The sequence below is a fragment of the Harpia harpyja genome, chromosome 13 (genome assembly GCF_026419915.1).
Source record: "Harpia harpyja isolate bHarHar1 chromosome 13, bHarHar1 primary haplotype, whole genome shotgun sequence".
NCBI lineage: Eukaryota > Metazoa > Chordata > Aves > Accipitriformes > Accipitridae > Harpia > Harpia harpyja.
In genome coordinates, this window is record NC_068952.1 from 11,145,822 (window position 1) to 11,166,149 (window position 20,328).

Here is a 20,328-nt window from a genome sequence, read left to right on the forward strand (position 1 = left end):
TTTCTTACAAATAAGCATTTCTCATGAATGAATCATGGGTTTTCTCCACACTGTCTTTAAAACTCATCCAGATTTCTCTCAAGAGCCTTAAGGATGCTCGTACAGTAAGCGTTCTCTTTCTTCCCAGCAACTGCTGGCTGTCAGTCTTTCAATATTCTGTGAACTATTGCAAAGTTTGTAAATAACTTATTTCTTTTAAGCATTTTGAGTCCTCCTGGTGCTTCAAAACCAAAAGGCCATTTGATTAACCCACAATTCACTAAGACACTGCGGGAAAGCAGGAATCAGGGGAGGCAATAGAAGGAAAACTAAGGGGAGGCCAGGCTTGCTTTGCAACTTGCACAATAGGAGAATAAGATACATCCTTGAAATAAAAGCAGTAGTAATCTCCAAAGTGCTTGGGAACTGAACAGCACAAACCGCAACATCTCCATCCAGATAATGACAATGGAGAATACTTTGCATGCAAGTCACGCATTCAACAGTGCACTACCATGTAGGAGAAGGTCTGGATTATTTATAGCTAACACATAGTCGCAGGCCAGACCTTTGGTGACTCAAATCCTTCACGAGCACTGTTCCATACTCTGTGCCCAGCACGACAGACCTTACATAGCTTACATTGTTTAGCTAGCAATCCAGTTGAGTTTTTCACATGTAAACTGGATTATTCTTCAATATCAAGTTGACAGCCCACAAAGGCTAGATACTAGTTCCAGCAAAAAAGTTGTTTTTTTTTTTTTGAAAGGCGCTTATTCTAATTTGAAGTAAAAATGGAATTAAAACTGCGTGCAAATGTTTCGGATGTCCTTATACTGCTCTACTTTAGTGTACACTTATATTCTATTTTCAGGGGCTTTTAAAAACCAAAGTATACAAAAAGAATAAGAGTTGCCAGAATGAGTGAGTTAGGGAGAAAGCACAGTAGGTTTCAAATGGTTATGACTACTGTCAGCTGTGGTGACCCAAAATATTTGCAAAGGTTCTACAAAAAAACCCCAGCAAAAACCCCTTAAGATAGCTATTTAGGGATTTGATTTTTCCATTAGACACAGGCTCTCTTACTGGTTTAGCAAGCTAATGTTAAATTATCTGGTTTGTGCTTAAAGAAAGTAGTAATACAGACATAATTAGTGGGCTGACAGGCAGCTCTAATCAAAGCCTCAGTGGTACCAAGCCCTGGAGCTACTGATCTTGAAAGACTCATGCAGACCACGTCCAAATCCTGTAATTGCCCAATGCACAACTCCATGGTCAGCATCTGTGGGATGCTGAAACTGACTGGACTACTATTAACCATAGCTACAATTAGAGACTATCAATGCCACACAAACAAAAAAACAGAGTTCAGCAACCCCTGCCCTCCTTCCCGCCTCGTCCTCAGAAACTGCATTACCATACCTGACATTCCACATTGCAGTAAAAGGCCTGTTTACATCTTCCACACTTGGACAATCCTTCTTTCCTTAAAAAGAAAACAGAAGTTATTCTATTCTATAAATCTAAATGAAATATGAATGTATCCTGTATCACTGTTTGCACAGTATTTTGCATTTCACAATGAAAACTGTATTTTCTTCAGAACACTACAACTACCACTTGAACCCCATCTTCTGATAGCAGACGCTATTTTTATTTGTTTAGAGTTTCGAAAGCAAGTTTTTCCTAACAACTGCTGTTATGCAAAAGCACTCTGCTGTCCTGATAAATTGCTGCGTTTGGACATGTTATTCTATGCTGTTTGACATACAGCACCATTTTTTGCCACTATATATATGACGCATACTGATAGCTAACTTTTCCTTGTTTTCCAAACTTCCCAGTTGCTCTGTATACTTGCTCACCAATATTAGCCCTTTGCTTCTGCTCTGCCAGTTCCATTGCTTCTCTGTCTGGTTACAGAAAGCATGACCGTTGTTCTGCGAGTAACTGCCTCCCAACACCAAGAAAACATGCTGCATTACTAAATACACTGTTTGATCTCCTGTCACCACATAGCCTCTTACTGTCCCACTAACTTCTGCTCCGATATCTGTGTATTCTAAGGTGACCTAAGGCTCGTGCTCTCCTGTTTTTTATATTTGTATATATCCCAACACAGGGAACTGCCAAAAGGAAGGTCCTTTTCTGCTTCAAGGTGCACGTGTTGCAGCAGATCCCATCAAAAACAGAGCACGTGTTACCCCACATGTGACATTTTGGTGTGACAGCAATAGGGACCTCTCAGCAGTATTGAATACTTTAAAACGTCTACACACCCTCCCCAGTATAAGTAGCAACAAAATTGCCCGAAACCGAGGTAAGTTCATTGGAGTAAAACAAGGCTGAGTGTCCTCGTACAACATGATAGCGTGCAATGCTTCAGAGGTCACTGGCATTTGGAGTCCATGAAGTGTAGCAAGTCTTGACATCCTCTGACAGTTCTTGCAAAGTAGAAGGTGCAAGGTGAGTCAGGCTAACATCATGACTGCTTGCTGACATCATGTACCTCAAGCACAGCTGTGTATTTAAAGTAACAAATACTATCAGACGCAAATACAATGTTCTAGTCTCATTTTGCCCATTTTACTGTAACAGTTTTATGACCACTTAGCAAAGTTTCTCTTCCTAAGACTAGAGCTGAGCCCACAACCTTCCTCCTAACACTCTTTGGAAGTTCAATAAGCACAGTTCAGAATCTAGTATGTGCTAGTTCAGCACTAATGCAACGGGCCACAGACACAAAACACATTTCTGAGCACTGGCAGATTAAGCTACATCACTGAGATATCTTTCCTCCTAGTGGAACCTCATTACCCTGGTGTGAAATAGGTTTCAGACTACCCCACTGTAACTGCTATGGTACTGCATTCAGTATATTTCTTGATCACTGTGCTCCTCCAGAGCTCCATGGGAGAAGCTTGCAAGGAGAACAAGCAGCATTTAAATAGGCTGCTCCTGGAGATGATCTTTAAAAGCTATTCCATGAGATAATTATTATCTCTACAATATTACTTCGTATCAATGGAGCATGGAAAGTATTCCTTGGTCCTTTTACAGAGAGAAAGCTTCTGGATGTGATAAACAAAACCAGCCAGTTTCTTTGGCACAAGGGAATTTGTGGCGAGGCACAAGAGAAAAAAAAAAAAACACCAAACAAAACCCCAAAACTTAGGGGCTAGGAGAAGCCACTAGTGTGAAGAAGGAGAGGAAGATTACCTCAGTTCTACAGTTCTTCAAATTAATGAGACTCGCCTCACTGACTTCATTAGGAACTATATTAGGTGCTCATATGCAAAGAGAGGGTGAATAAAGTGAGTAAGATAATGTAATGAGGAAAGAAAAAGGACAAGGTCAAGAGAAAAGAAAATGAAAAGCATAAGTGAGTTAAGATGACAGGACAAGAGATGAAAAGACCTACTAGAGTGTAATAATTATATTCTTCACTCTGCCTCTCAGCCTACATATGCAAGCAATACTTACGTATTGATAAAAACAGCAAGAGTACAACAGTTGTTTTCCTTTACTGAGGCAAATGCTAACGTTTGCTCCTAACCAGGTAAGCACTACAATTCTTCAGTAAGCTGCCAGAAATCAGGAAAGTACTATACCTTTTAAAAACGTGGTGTGACATGCCACAGTGTCACATCCATGCCTAATTTTCTAACGATAACCCTAAACAGCTTTTTTTTTTTTTTGCTACAGCAGCTGACATTGAGAGGTTTACGGCAACCACTAGAATACCCGCAGCAGGTCAAACCACCCCTCCACACAGGCAAGGAGGGCAGCTGCTGAGCCCCCAGAAAACTCGAGCACCTCGCAGCCTGCCAGAGCCGGGAGCCACGCAAGGCGCAGCAGCAGCAGGCCTGCCATCAGCGCAGGCGGCACTCGAGTTTAAATGCTCACAGCCACACAATAACGAACCTCTCGTGCTGCCTGTGCTGTGCCCTAGTAAAAGTAGTTTGCCAGAAGGCTAAGGTTTCGGATAGAGAAGCAGAAACATACAGATGTATCTCTGTATATTTCATTACAGATACATATATATTCTATTCATATATATTCCATTCACACCACGGAAATGCAAAGCATGAGTGAGGCAATTGCAGACCCTTCCTCCCTTGTCAAAACTTCATTAAAATCAGCGAGTATTACGTTACCACGTAACTAGATAGACTGATGAAACTTCCCATGAGAGCAAGGTTACGCACGTGCCTACGTAACTGCCAGAGCACGTGAAGAGCAAAACTTCCCCCCCCCCTTTCTTTCTTTCTCCTCAACTGTTAAGCAAGGAAAACCAGTTTTGAGCTCTCAGTTTCGTCACGGCGCTGCCACCAGAGAACCACGAGCCGAGGAGCAGGCGCGTTTTGCAGAGAAAGGCCCCCGGGCTCCCCCGGCAAACCCTCTGCGGGGCACCGCTGCCGCGATCAGCACTCGCGGGGCCGAGGAGAGGGCCCGCTCGCCAAGCAGCGGCCCGCACGCCGCTGACTGACACGGCCACGGCCGGGGGATGCGGGCGGGCCGACCCGCCTCTGGCTTGGGGCGGGCCGCCGCCGGCCGAACCGCGACAAGCCGGCCCGCCGCCGCCCGTCGAGCCACCACCCCCCCCGGGCCTCCCCCGGCCCTACCTGGCGAAGCAGCCGTCGCAGTGGCTGCCGCGCTCGCTGACGGTCAGGACGGCGGTGTAGGCCGGGCAGCTGAAGAGCAGCTCCCCCACGGTGTAGCGCCGCCGCGCCCGCAGCCCCCGGCCCTTGCCGGCGCTGACGAACCTCTCTAGGCCGCCCGGCTGCGCCGCCGCCTCCGAGCGCATCCCGGCGCGGGGAAGGGAAGGGAAGGGAAGGAAAGGAAAGGGGGCGCCGGGGCAGGCCTCCGCCGGCCTCCCCTCCCGGCCCGCGTACGCCGGCAGCGGGCGCCCGGCGAGGCCGCGGCCGGGGCCCGCCGGGTCCTAGCGCGCAGCGGGGCGCCGGAGGGCCGCTGCCGCCTGCCCCTGCTCGCCGGGCGGCGCGGGGAGCGCCTCCTCCGGGCGGCGGGGGATTAGCCGGCGGTGACCGGGGAGGGCGCCCGGCGGCTGCGCGCCCGGGAAGCCTTCTTCCCGCTGCGGGCGCGGCCCCGCTGGGACTGGCTGGAAGGGGCCGTGGCAGCGTCGGCCCGCAGGACCCCGAAACCCTGACCGGCAGGCGCGCTGGGAGAGCCGCCAGGCCTACGGCCCCCTCAGCCCACCCGCCGTGGGTTGGCATCAGGGAGGGGGCTGCCCACACATACCTCCACTCGCAGACGCGGTGGAAGCCTCCCCGAGGCCTGGCCTCGACCCAGGGAAGGGGCTCGCCCCACCAGCCTCGCAGCCCCTATCTAGAGTAACAGCAAGGCCTCCCAAGACAAAGCACGTCAGTCACGAGCAGTTCTGCTGTTGGGGGTCACAGGGGGCTTCAGGTGTCACGGCCTGCTTGATAACGAGGGCAGGACGCAGCTCATGCAAGTCAGGTGCCATTCAGGTTTCCGCACCGCCCGTCCTGGTTTGCACCACCCGCTGTAGGGTTGTGACGGCAGAGGGACCCCCGCGTGACCCCTTTCTCCAGCGGTGCAAGGAAGCAAGGCCACGGAAGATGGTGGGGTGGGCAGGAGATCACAAAACCTGAGGGGAAGGGGCCTCCGGAGGTGGGCGGCCCATCCCTGCTGCAGCTCGGCCAGCTCGAGGGTCGGGCCAGGGCCTTGCCCAGCCTAGCGCTGTCGTGCACGGCTTATGGATGCCAGATTTAGGTTACAGCTCAGAGGCTGGAAAGCTGGCCATCCTCTCCTAGTATTTTAGGATAGTATCCTGTAGTCTGAGCCAAAAAAATCCTACGGAATTAATGAAAAATTGTCATAAGGGATGGGCTTCTCTTTATAATAAATCAGTCAATCAGCAACGAAACACACATGAAGTCTGAATATGACAGTGACAGCCATGTTGTAAATACAACAAAACCTCCAACAGCAAGAAAATACTGAATTTATGCAAAGTAAGAATTCCTATCTTGGAATTATTAAGAATAAATCTATCACTGAAATCCAAATGCAACCCAAGGGAAACAAATAAAGCTGTCTGTACTAAGAAAAGTGCTACAGCTTTGTGCCCAAGCATTTTGCATAGAACTATCGGTTGTACAACACCCTGATACAGCACTAAGAGAACATTCCTTTCAGAAATACGAGTAAGCATTGAAGGGAATGAAAATATTTTTGGTGTCACTTGTAGTTCATGAGCAGCGTAGACTGATGTAAGCATCCAAAGGCTGTAATCTCTGCTATTAGTATCTATGTATTTAGTTTTGTGTTAAATTATTTGTGCGGTAAATGATTGGAAGTTCCTTTCTGACTAAACACACTGGTTGAAACTGGAGGCTCAAAATTTCCATGAGAAGTAAATCAGTAAAGTAGAAAGAAGTACATTGAAGAAGCAAACTTGAAATAAGAAATTACTTGCAAAAGTGCTTTGAGAATGTAGCTACATAAAAATAAAATAAAAATTGATCCAGTCAGATCAAGATGAAAGGACTAGATTTTAATCTTATTAACAGTGCAGCATGCAACAGAGCTATTCATTTTGCTAAAGCTACTCTTGTGTCACTGAGCCGAGAATCTAGTCCTAAATTAAAACAACAGCAGTAGTCTGTAGCTATTCAATATTAATATTCCAACCCAGTCTGTTTCTCTGGATAATTTCAACTAAGTAGAAATAGAAACACTGAAGTAACAGTAGAGAAAATAAGCGTGCAAAATTCAGTTTGCAAAAAATGTAACGCATCCCATACTGCCTCATTGCAGACATGGGGTGACAGCCACCATGTGGGTGAAAAGCAACACTGAGGTGCAAAGCACTTTCCCCAGCGTCACAGATGTCCGTTAAGTTGGGTGCTGCTGGTCCTCTCTGCTGTGGGCACCCAAAGGAGCCACATCAGAGCTAACTCAGCATGCCACCTGAGCTGCAGCCTCTCTGCATCTGCCCTAACACCATCACATTTTCAGCTGTGAAGCACCTCCCCAGCTGTGTAAGCTTAACTATTTGTGGGGCCACCCCAAGAAACAAATTGGAAGTACTTTAGCGTAAGGGAAATGGTGCAACCTCTCAAACCCCAACCATGCCTTGTTTTCAAGCTGGATCCCTCGCCCACCGTGGCATGTTCCCACAGGGGCTGAGCTGGGCAAAGAAAGCCATGTGCTAGAAGCAGGTCCATGGACAGCCCCAGGCATGGCCAGGAGGTGAACCAGGTCCAGGGGCCCTGCCTAGGGCAGCAGGAGGTTGTGGGTGGGGGTCCCCAGGGAGGCTGGCCAGGGAAATTAAGGCCTATTCATGCCCTCAGGGCTCTAATAAACTATTCCATATAACTAACGTATTTTATATCCAGTTGCATATCTTTAACATCTTTGATGTTCTCATCCATTGTGACATGATGAAACTATTGGAGCCACTGCAAAAATAATGTATCTTTCTGGATGGCATTATCTGAATTAGTTAAAACATCACTTTTTTACAAGGAAAAAGTGAGCAATGAAAATAGGTTCAGTCATTGAAAAATATGCTATCACCCTCTACCACTGAGCTAAATGTTCATCATGACCCACTGTAGATCTATGGGCAACAGGGATGGAGTTAGTGTATCCAGTTAGAATAATAAAAGCTGTATCTAATTGACTAACCAAGTACCGCATCTTGTGCACAAGGACTGCCATTTACTCTGTATCCCAGTTCAGTGTAGATCATGGATGTCTAGCTCAAAGGTCTGGACTCTTAATTATAGGCATTTCTACAACTAAGTATATTTAAAAATAGTAATTGATAATGTATTCACTTTAGCATTCACTGGGAAACTGCCCTTATGTTCAATCCAGTTTGATTAATTGATGGGTCAATTGTAGATAGACAAATAGAGTCACAGCTCCTAAACCCATCTACTCTGACTTCTTATACTGCACAAGCTATCGAATTCCTTGAACTAATTCCTGCTCAAAGTAGAGCAAAACTTCTAGGAAACAGCCAGTCTTGATTTTAAAATGTCCTTAATAAGTGGTTTTACCAAAAACCCTGCTAAACACATATGCTTTACTTCTACCCTTAATATGCCCAGTTGTCTTTTCAGCTACTGGATCTTGTTATAACATAAACTCAGCTTTCTTCTCTCTACATTAGTGCTTGTACGCATTGGTAAAATGAAATGATTCAGCATTTGCTTCTGAAAACTGAAAACATAGCATTATGTACTCTAGTAGTGAAATCCTGGTCACACTGAAGTCAATGACAAGTTCCTACATTCTTTAATGAAGTCAGGATTTAATTTCTATTTCAAGTAACGTTATGTCCAAATAAAAGAGGTCTCACAACTCATATACGTTATCAGCTCACTTCTAAATGATACCTTGTGCTGGGTCATAGGCTTCTCTGAGATTGTGTAGGTTCACTGATGAGAAGCTTGTGAGGAGGTTTCTTTTTGGGGGAACCAGCTGGGATGATGGCAAACATTATCACACTCCTGTTCCACATTATCACCCTTGTTGAACAGCTGACAATTTGATTATGCCTCAGGTAATGAGGAAAAATTTGAATTTCAGTAGCTCTCTTTTTTAATAAACAGTCATTTAGTTTTAAAAACAAAAATAATAATTTACTAAATAGGCTTTATTCCACCCTGAAAAACGTTGCTTTCCAAGAGATAATGCATGAATTTATTCACAAGAGTGAAATTCAGCACCGGCCTGCAGCCCCATTCAAACCCTCCAGGAGAAATTCAACCAGCTGCCTGCATAGCGTTTAGCTTACTTTGGATGTTTTCAAGAAATAAAACTGGTTTGATAAGTTATTAATGAAAACAGTTTTGTAACTACTTTGTTAGTATATTTATCCTGTCCCCCTTTTTCTATATTTATACAAAACCAGTAAATAGAACATACTCTTGCAGATCTCCCTATTTCATCTGTGTTTTCATACTATGTTCATCAGATAATCTGAACATGGATTTTTATGGATCAGTTTGAATGCCTAAATAAATATTGTTTATTGCAAAACACAGACTTGTTAATCAATTTATGAAGATTCTCAGGGCTTTAGCCATATAAATATGCATGCAACTGCTGAATAAATAGCCAACACCAGGGAGTTTCAAGCAACCAGAAAAAGACTGGAGCGCCCTCACTCCCCACTGCTCACGAAATGAGCAGAGGAGTCTGTACCCCGCAGGATGTGTTGAGGACCTGGCAGGATTGGGTGATAAAATGATACTTTGCTAAATTATACCTTACATCTGCAGAGACTTGTACTTCTCATCTCCTCTATCTTTTTTTTAACTTCCGTTACATCTGTTTTAAATATGAAAGATGATGGCTCATGAAAGGATGTGAAGTAGGGTATACGTTTAAGAAAGTCACAGAACAAAGTGTCGTGCCTGCTCTTTGAATTTCTTAAAATTAAGGAGTCTTTAGAAGCAGAGCTGTTCACCTTCACTCACAACCTTGGAGCCACTCTACGGAAAACCATGCACATTTGACAGGAAAAGATCCATCCCTGTTAGTCACTTTTAGTTAGGCTTAATCACTTAATCTTCCAGAAACGGTACCGCCAACCGCAGAGTGTATTCTCCAGGAATGGCTGCACGCCGTGTGCCCAAAGCTGTCTTTTTGTGTTACGTGTCACCGCAGACTTTAGCCAGAAAGGTTCTGAACTTGGAAAGGGAGCAGGGAGTCACTCGCTAAGACACAGGGCCCCGAGCAAACTGGAGGGTAAGCTAGGAATAAACAATAAAATCAGCTGTAGGGTAGGTACAAGGAGCAATGATAGGCCAGCAGCCTATGGGGAGAGAAAGGACAAAGGAAACCGTATATAACCTTTTCTATATTTAATGCAATTATTTCCAGAGAGATCTGGTTTACTAACCTTGTCTTTTTTTTCTTTTTTTTACCCCAAACTATTGGTACCATCAGCTGCTTTCAGCTGGCCAGTGCAGGTACTGACAACAGGATAGCTGGGGCAGCTGGAAGCACATGCCACGCCGCTGTCCAAGTAACAAAAAATCAGCGTAAGCTGGTTTAATAGGCTTTGTGGGCAGATTTCGCGGCTCACCCTAAACTCTATCCTGCTGTAGCTAGGCAGCTGCTTCTGGTATCTTGGCAATTTATGGGTAGTTTGGGTTCAGAGATTTGCACCTTTTCAGCAGGTGAGTGCAAGTCTATATTATTTTTTGCAAACCAGAGATTAAGTGTGAAGGTAAAAACTCAGCAGGAGCTGGGAGATGGTGCCTTTCAAAGAGGAAAAGTGCAGTTAATCACTTTTAGGAAATAACCTACGAGGTGGGAGTTCAGAGATGACAATGAGTTCAGAATTCAGCAGGGGCTGCAAGCACGGTGTGTCACTGGTGCGTCTCTCAGGCTGGTGTGCTCCCAGCTCCCAGCCCCGGAGGGGCCTGAGCCTGACATTCAAAATCTGTCCTCATGTTATCTTCCACATCTGTGCCACAGATTGTTGACATGTTCACAGTATTAACATTGCCCAGTACTGATACACAGACAAAAATGCTCTAGAGAAGCCCTGGCTCTGTTGATAGTCAGGCTGTCCCCAATCAAAAAGGACTGGTGGAAACGGAGAAGCTGGGCAACCCCATAGAGATGTCTGTCTCTTCTCTTTAGAGACATTTGTGATAGTGAAAGACCCAGAGATCTAGAAAGAGGTTCCTCCTTTTTTTCATGAAAGGCACAAACTCTTCTTCACCACCCTCACCCATCAGATACGTCCTTTATAACTTTATAAATACTAACATCCCTACTGCAAGTCTTTACAGGGGAGAGTGCAGACCTAGAAGTAAAGACCCAAGTTTCTGCCTAATATATGGAAGTGATTTGCCTGGGTTAAATATATTTTAATCCACTCATTTGAAGTTTACAAGCATTTTTAGTATGTCATTACAGAAAGCCTGTACACAAATTTCCAAAGACAAAAAGTGACAGCAGCACAAATGTGGTTTCAGGAACATATCATGATGACAGAACTGGATGACTGTGGGGAACAGGCAAGGGCAGCTGTTAGGTGTGAATGTGACACTCAACACTCAGATGCTTGCAGTTCACAATTTGCTTTTATCAGAATCAGCAACCTCACAACTGCCATTCTGTGTTAACTCCAGACTGCCCCTGGCAGACCTGCATTAACCTTTGCTTATGGAGCCACGGCAGGACTCAAGCAAATAAAAAAATATAATATGTCAGATTCTCCACTGGTGTAAATCAGCATCTCTCCTCCACTGACTTTGAAGGAACGGCACCTGCTCACTCAAGCTGAGGATCTTACCCGGTGCTACTGTAGCATCATTAAGTTGTCACATTCTTCCCCTGCCTCTCCTTTTGTCGTCTAGCTGCAACTTTTCTGTGTTGAAGACTAGTGAAGGGTCTTTGATCCTCTGATAACTCCTTGAGGCTCCCTAAGATAATTGGCCAGGACATTTCCTGAGTTATCCAGGGTCATTTTATCTGCCCTTTTACTTGGAGAGGGATTACAGGCAAGAGAAAAGTCTTGGAGCCTTCACAGATGCAGACGACCGACATGAGTGCTGCTGTGTGTAGTAGGTCAGGCACCCCTCCCGACATGAGGGACACCCCATTGCCACCGGGCCATGCTTAACCTATCCTGCTACTGATCTGGAAACAGAAACCCTTCAGGGTGACCTGGGCCCTAAGACTGCGTACCTCTTTTGTCCCAGCTCACTGCAGGTGCTGGAAAAGGTAAGTGGGTGAGCTGTTTTTCTACTGGTGGAGGTATTTACACACTGTAATCAAGCAATCTCTCCATATTCTCTAAAGTTCTAATGGTAAGGCATTATCTTCAGTTCTAACAATGATGTTTGCAGCTATTTTCTAAACCTCTGATTTTTGTCAGCTTCATTAAACATGTGATCACTGAGACTGTGCGGCATTTCAGTAGCCACACCACTGCTGTATAAAGATGTAACATCACAGCTATATACATATTGGTTGCTTTTCTATTTATATGTGCAAAGATTGCATTAACAGTACAATCAACAGTAATTTATATTTAACTCGGCAACAAAAATGCTCAAGTGCCAGGCCTAAGACTGACCCCTTTCCAGCCTTGCTAAAAATACCTTTATTCAGTGATGCCTTCCCAGTGATAACTCATTTTTGAGATTTGCCACTTAATAAGACCACTGTTCTGCTAGTGGGTATTTCACTGAGACCGCACAATATTATTTTTAATCAGAATGTTTTGCAAAGTTGAATCAAATGCCTTACAAATGTCTCAGCACTGAAGCAGTTACCTTTTCAGCCAAGTTTGTAATCTAATCAGGTTTTTCTGACAAGACCTATTTTCCATAAAACCATGCTGACTGGCATTAATTACTTCCTGTCCTTTCATTCTTTATCAGTTGAATCCCATATTCTATTATTTTGCTCCCCCCTCACTGCCTCTCTAGTTTGATGTTAGGTTAGCTGGCTTATATTTACCAAGGTCATGATGTTCGTCCTTGCTGAATACTGGCAAAACATCAGTCTTCTTCCAGTCTTCTGGAATTTCTATATTATTTCAAGACCCATTAAAAATTAACGTGTGGAAGGAAGGATCTCCTCCACCAACTGTTTGAGTCTCCTCAGGTGCAAATTATCTGGGCCTGATAAATTACAAGTTTTTATCACAAGTAGATGTTTAACATCCTATTTGGTTACTAATGGACTGAAAAAGGCTTTGGCTGCCCAATATGATACTGCTGTCATCCTACTTTTTCCAAATCAAGGAAAGACATTTTTATTGAATATGGCTTTCTTCATTATTAATGATTTTACTGCCTTCATCTGGTAACTGGCTAATTCCATTGCCGGGATTTCTTCTGTGTATAATGTACTTCAAATTATGTTTTATTTTTTGTCTTTTTTTTTTTTTCCTTGCTGGATATGCAGATATCTTAAGCTTCAATTTCCTGCCCACCATAATTCCCCTTTTTCTTCCTTTTGCTGCAGGCCACTATTCCTCCTTCTAATCTCTGCCTCCTACAAAATGAAGTGATAGCTCGAAGGACTGAGGAGGGGAAGGAAAGAGTTCACTCTTCTGCTATCTTTAGGGTCTCTAATTATAACTAATATTGTTCTTACCTTCTTACCTTACTGTCCCATTTTAACTTCATGAATGATTAGGCTTCACCCGGTGCTCTAAAAAGCATTGAGTGGATGGATTCTGGAAATCAAAGAGCCTTCATTAAGTATGCTCCAGGTAGAAGGAGTAGGAGTGATACCAGCTCCCTCTTATTCCCATTTCTGGTGTTCCCTGTTTACCAGGGGGCCCATCTTTCAGCAAGCTAATTCACGTCCATGTAGTTGGTGGTTTCTCTGTCAACCACCTCTTCTGCTTTTCCTTCTGTGACTGCTTTTCTACATGGATGGAAGCTGAGAATACACAGACTTTTACTGAGAGAAGAGCCCCCATCCATCATCAGATGACAGGCACTTTTATTTCTTGAAAGATGAAATCTGGTCCAGCAGAGTATTAAATATTTGTAAGCGACCCCATGCTGAGAGGCATCACACCACCAGCAGCTAGAAGGCCTCCAGATGTGTTTATACAGAAATGCCGTGCTCTCCCAGCTTTGCATTTGGTACCAGCGAGAGCTGCGGGTACAGAGTGCATTTGAAAATGAAGCCAAATGTAGAGTGTTTTTATTACAGTCAATAACTTGGGGAATTCTCACCCCTTGCAAGATTTTTTTTGGTGGTGGTTTTGCTTGTTTGGGATCCTTTTTGCTTAGCCGGGGAGAAAAAAAAAATGTAGTCAAAACCTGGGAGTTTTGCTTTGAATGAAAGTAGGCTTGTGCCTCTTTCAGGTTAATAGGAAGATAGGTGTGAGGCCAGGTACTAGCATGTTACATTTACGCTTAGCAAAATAGTTATTTAAAAAGAAGTTGCACCTCAACCGTGTGCTTGGGAGCTAAAATGTGTTTGGGAGCTATGCTGTTAGCTGCTGGCTGAGTCCACACTGCTACTAGGAGGGGACCTGGGGTGCAGCCCTGGCCCCGAGGCTAAGGGGCTCCGTCCAGCTCCTGTCCATGCTGCCCGCACCTAACGCTCTTCCCAGCAGGCTGGCTGTGTCCCCTGGGCCATTGCTTCATGGGGACTCACCTTTGGGCCTGGGGTGGTGAGCCTTTGGCCTGAGGAGAGCACTCAGGCCACTCACCACTCATTTGTGGTGTTTGTTCAATGTATATGAAATAACATGGCCTCTAGGTTGCAGCCTCTTTGGTGCTAGTTCCACTGAGCAGAATCCTGTGAGCCCAGGGATACGGGACAGGGGAATACCTGGAGGGCTTAAACGTAATGGGGATGGGGAAGGGAGATAACATGATGAAGTCTTGTCCATGCTGCCTTTGGGAATGCTTTCTGGAGGAAACCATCTGCCAAACTGCCAGGGCACTGTTTTGGGGATGTACTTGGAGCGGTCCAGAACAGAGCCAGAGAATAAGCTATCCATGTGAACTGAGCAGGGATTTCAGGTATTTAGCACTATGGAGATTTATATTATGAAAGTATTTTAGATTCAGAACAAGTACATTTTGGATAAATACTTGCTTCTTCCTTGTCAGTTTTCAGTGCTTATTAGCCTTCAGAGTTAAGAGAATGGCAATGGCAATAATAATAATAGTGATAAAACTAGGGGAGCTTTTACCTTCAAGTGTGAATGTCCTGCAGGTTTATGTCACTGAGAAGTCTGTGAATGTGGTGAGAAAGGAAGGCTACGTGGGACTGGGAATTGTCAGACTCCATACATGTGGTTGGGGCACCTGGACTGCAGAGGGTAAATGGACTGTAGGGCCCAGGCTTGTAGAGGGACCAGTACAGCAGACATGATCGACCAGATGGAAAAGCAAATGTTCTTTAAGACAACAATTTGGAAAATCCCAATATATAAGAGAGAAAATGAGGCTATTCAGCAACAGATCTGGACATTATAGCTGGGTTTAGATCCACCCAAGGATTTGGTGAAAATACAAAATGAAAGTAATAATATATTGTTTTGATTTCTCTTGATCTGTTTCATTAAAATAATAAAATTAAAACCAGGAGTGCATGGACAAATATATCAACCATAAGCTCTGTCCCAGATAATGACTGTGTTAACAGAAAGTCAGGATCTCTCCAAACACTAGAAAACAAGAAACAGAAATCAGCATCCCCAAAGATTAATATGGTACTTTTCCTGCAGTGCTTGAAGAGGAGTAGGGCTTGTCTATACTTCAAGAAATATTTTAAATGATCAACGGAAAGACAGAGAGCAGAAGATGCATTAGGATTGATTACAGTATTAACAGTTGAAAGCTGTGTTCAGCTGGACCCATAGTGCCAACTTCAGCAACACACTCGTGACATGAATGAGACTCTAATGCTGAAGTCAGCCTGGGAAACAGTGTTGAAATCACAGCTCATCAATTCCAAACATCTTCAGAGAAAATCCACAGAGACAAAACTTTCTTAAAGAAAGGAAAGAAAGAAAATGAGTCAATGCAAAGCTGCTTCTCAAGGGAGATACATAAAAAATGAAAAGTAAATACTCAAAGATATGCAGAAACTAGATGAATTGAAAAAATCATGAAAGCAGTAAGACAAGATATTGTAGTCTCAGGAATGAAATAAAGATTTGATAATAAAACTAAGTGGATACATTATCCACATAAACACTTTGGGAGTTTGAACTTATCCCTTTATATGACATCTGATGATGCTTTAGAGGGTATTGAATTGTGATTCATGTATTCAGAGATCTTTTTACACCCTCAAAGGCGTCCTCATGAGCTAAATAAGCTCTTGATGAGTCAAAACTGACACAAAATAGTTGCTTAACAAATCAAGTTAGTTATCTCAAGGAGGACTGCTGTAACTTGTGTTTTTTCTGTTAGTCATTTTAAAAGACATTTTGACTTCAACAAACCTTTCTGGGACCCCTTCTCTTCAAGCCACAAAAGCTGGCATGGGTAATCCTTGTGTCAAGAATCTAAAGACTAAAAATGACTAAAAATATTTGTCTCAAATTGGTAAGCTAAAGCCTGCCACTTTGCTTTATGCTTCCATCTCCTGCCTCTTTAGGATTAAAACATGGTTACTCTATGAAATTCATAGAAGAGAAAAAAAATAATAGACCATGGGAGCTTCACTGGTTCAATTACTTTAATTTTTAGTCTTCTATACATTTCCTATCACACCCAGCATTTGCTTCATAGATGTCAAATTACTTATTTTGATCACTACCTCTGTAAATGCAAAAACTGAGTAATGAAAGCTATTTCTTGGCCTCTTTTTAGTCACTGTAATTTGTATTGCTCATCATAAGGTCATATGGAATTTCTTGCAGCCCCCGTCCCTCTGAGAGACATATGTGAAGACAATTTCATGTTTGAAGCCATGACCATGATAAACAGGGACCAGTGAATCCAATGTTGTTATAACATAGTTAACTAGGTGACCTTTAAAATGAAAAATTCTATTTAAATTACTGCCATTTTTCCAGTCTATTTTAAATTAATTTGGCCTCTAATTATTAGCTCAAACAATAGTCTGAACTCTCTTTCCATGGTGGACTACCACCTTCTGGTTATAAAGGTATCAGATCAAATTAATCTGCTGTTTCATCTCTCCCCGTCAAGCCCTAGGACGAAGAAGAGGCAGATGAAGGGTTGTGCAGAGTTCTGCTCTCTGAGCCTCTGTTGAGATAAATTAGATGTTCCTTTTTAACCTAACTTGCTCTGAGTTTGGGTCACTTGTGATCAGGCTGTTACAGCCACCCGCCTGACAGCATCACCATCCCACTGGCACTGCCACTGGGTCTTGGTAGAGTGTAAGCAGCTTGTCTGTGTCTCCAGTGTCCAAATTCCCACCACAATCTGCTCCTCTCTAGGTGGATCCAGAGTCTGCTCAGGAGATAACGGAGCTCATTGGGTGCAGTCATAAGAGGGTAAGAGGTGGGTAAGAGAAAACTGTGAAAATTTTGACTGATACGAGAGGAAAAAAGAAAAGACAACAAAAACACCTTAAATGCTGATTAGTCAGCCCTGAAGTATCTGCTGTCTTTGTGTCCGCTGAAAAATATTAAGCAGCCCATTTTCATGGAACTGCTTGAATCAACACCTAAGACAACTGCCACTGTATTCCAGAAGGAGAGATATGTAAGAATTACATCAGAATTGTAGGACTATGATGTGCTGAACACTTCCTGAAGACTTTTTTATCTGAGGAGCTAAATTAACCCTTGCACAACTTACTTCATCTTGCAACATAATGTCCCGAGAAGACATTCACATATAAAGGTTTCTGTAAGTGTTTACAATTTGGGCTTTGCTTCGAAATTATAATTAAAAAAGGTTGAAAGCTCATTTTTCCCCCTCTTCCACACGAGTGTTATTTCATTGGCCTAATCAAGATGAGAAGGCAGTTGCCTTATATATTTGTCTGGCTTTGACAGTTTGCTTACTAGTTTACTTAGCTTACTAGCCAAAAGACAAATAATGCCTTTGCCACAGGTGGTAGTACACCTAAAATCGTGGAGTTGTGAGAAGTACACATTGTTATGTATCTCTATACACATTTTGTTGTACTTAAAGAAAAACGGAGAGAGAGGGAAAGGGCCTGTTACAAGATAGGTCTTTTATGAAAAGTTCTAGATAACATAATTGGAATAGAAACAAGGGGGTCCTATAGAAATGTAACAGAACACTGCAGAAATTACTCTAAAACCTATGGAGCATTACATCTTTTATATGAACTTTTTTGAGCCATTGTATAGAATTTAATAGCAGAGGTATCTGAGCTATAGGACACTACAAAAAAAAAAAGCTGCAGAAAGCTTATCATTTTGTGCTAAATTCCACAGGAGTTTTCCATAAGGGCTGGGCTGTTTCTGAGGGTGATACATGCAGTATCCTGTGCGTGTTTCTTCTCTACTCCTGTGGTGAGCTGAACTTTGGTTTTAGTCTGCAGCACATTCTGAATGCGTGAGTAGCCTTTTGTGGGTAAAAAAGAAGATAGTTCTCTGTCTCATTAATCTGCAGATTCATGTGGAAGTCTGTGCTGTCTTAAACTTCATTGGCAGGTCACCATCCAGCTGCATGAGCCATTGTGTTTGAGTTTCAAATGGGGGATGTACAATAGGCACTGCACCTTTTGGTGTAAAATGTACACAGAAAATCACATACCACTTCCATCAGCAACCGAGGTTTTGTATTAGTTCAATGGACTGAGGGCCCTTTTTTAGTGCATCAGGGAGCTAAGAAAGTGTACATAAAGGACTGCATAACAGCATCCTTTCCTGACTTGGTAGAAATGAGAGAAACTATTTTTTTTGTTGGTGATATCTGAGGCAGGTAGATTATGAATGAACCACAAACACAAGATTAGCTGCACATTAAAAATACTGCTTTTAGAAAGCCAACCAGTTCAGATATTGAAAGTTCTCAATTGTTCCTACCACAAAATTAAAAACAGAGTTTGGGAGGATTGCTGCTGAAGCCAATACAACAGAGATTACAAATGACAAAAGGGTCTAAGTTCCTCCAAATTTAGGATGGAGAAAAAATGTCAAAACAGTAATAAACCACAACCAGGTCAACAGGTCCATCCACATGAGAAAACCAATGTTTAACAGAAGGGCCTCTGAAACTTCTGAAGAACAGAAGATTGGTAGGAAAGCATTTTTATGAGAAATAAAATGTGTCTTCCTGTCAGGGAGGAAGGGAGTTGCAGGGTGCTTGAGAAATGGAAAAAAAAATGCCATTAAACCCTGATATGAATAAAGATCAGGTGAGAGAGGATGTCACCCTGTGGCCTTTGGAACTGTATTTCTGCTGCCTCCTGAAATTATGTTTTCCTGAAACAAAGGAACGGTGTTATGGAAAAGTGGGTGCCAGGTATGTTAGGAAAATGAGACACAGCGAAGCGGATAAAAGAGACAAAGACAATAGCAATCATATGCAATAAAGTGAAGGCAGCTGAGGTCTGAGACAAAGGTGAATATTCTGTGCCAGCAAGATGACTGAAGCAGGGGAAGGAAGGAGGGAAAGGTGATTCACAATAACATTTGAAAGACATTGGCTTGAATATTTATCAATGTCACAGCAAACTTAGCTTGGCAGCCTTGGTGGCTGACTTTGTTCTTTTAGCGATTTCCCACCCTTAAGATGACAAAGAGGAATGTGGTTGGAAGTACAGCTCTTAAACGTGAGTGGAAGACAACAATGCTTAGGCTCACGTGCCAATTACATAGGCATTGTCATGCAATTTTACAGCTTTTCTATAGACATAGCTGAGGTATTTACTTGTATCAGTATCCAACGGAGTGGATTCTAGTCTAGGCAACGTGGACTGTTGTACATTACAGAGATGTGGAGGCAATACGCCCCCACCACGCAACAGGACACGCAGAAAATTCTGTGCAGCTGCATCAAGTACCTCACTTGCTACGAGTCCGTTCAAATTACAGTGTAGGTCCTATGCCCTGGTCAATGATTCTACTACATCTTTAGTTTAGAAATAGCTAAAATAACTCTGAAGTGATTAATCTACCTGATTGATGATGGATACAAAAGTACTCAAATAATTTTTTTTTGGCTGATAGCAAAGGTCTAATTTATACTGCTTTCATAAGAGCTATTTCTGCTAATACATAATGGTATTCTGAAGTGGCTGGTTCCTGAAGGTTAAGATGCAGGTACTATTAAGTATCTTAGAGAAGTGCCAAATCAATAAATTTCAGGGCTATACTCAATGCTGTATCCCAACTTTTCCGAAGTTAAAACCGCAGCCCAACTCTTATCTATAGGTGAGGACAGAGCAAATGTCACACTATAAAAAGACAGAAAAAGGACCAGGTCTGCTCTTGGTGACGTTGGTAAAAGTGGAGTTAACTCCAGATGTCATACTGCTGTAACCAAGAACTGAATTTGGCTATTCGTCTTGAATCAATGCTATCAATAAAAGTCTGCCAAAAATAACCAACTGGTAAATATTAATTTAAACAGAAAAATTGGAAATCAGTTTCACACTGAGTTGCAACATGGGGCCACTGCATGCTGGCAGTAAGAGAATAATGATGCAAAGTGCCAAAAAAATACCTGGAAAGCATTACTTCAGTGTGACATCCAATAAAGATGCTGCACACACCCCTACATTTTTCAGCAATTAAATATCTGCAAATGAAAGTGCTCTCTTTCCCCAATTCCCTGTCTGCAGTGGCCAAAATTCGGCCCAGCAGTGCTGTAATAGAAGTTTTTCAGGGTGGCCCCTCTGCACAACAGCTGTTTCGCAGTCTGATAGTAGTGTCTCCAACCAGCTGCTTCAGTTTGC

The 20,328-nt window shown here is 43.1% G+C and overlaps 1 protein-coding gene across 2 annotated transcripts in view; it reads right to left on the reverse strand.

Annotated features, from left to right (window-relative positions):
* SMYD2 (SET and MYND domain containing 2) overlaps nt 1–5,242 on the reverse strand; it is a 30,720-nt gene extending 25,478 nt beyond the window's left edge. The window contains exons 1-2 of one of the 2 annotated variants that reach the window (XM_052805417.1): nt 4,605–4,817; nt 1,402–1,465 (exon numbers count right to left, since the gene is read on the reverse strand). In XM_052805417.1, coding sequence (XP_052661377.1) covers nt 1,402–1,465; nt 4,605–4,786 — 246 coding nt within the window. In that variant the 5' untranslated portion in view covers nt 4,787–4,817. Of the gene's footprint in view, nt 1–1,401; nt 1,466–4,604 lie in introns of both variants that reach the window. The other variant, XM_052805416.1, reaches the window with a different exon arrangement.
* Between the last annotated feature and the right edge of the window lie 15,086 nt (nt 5,243–20,328).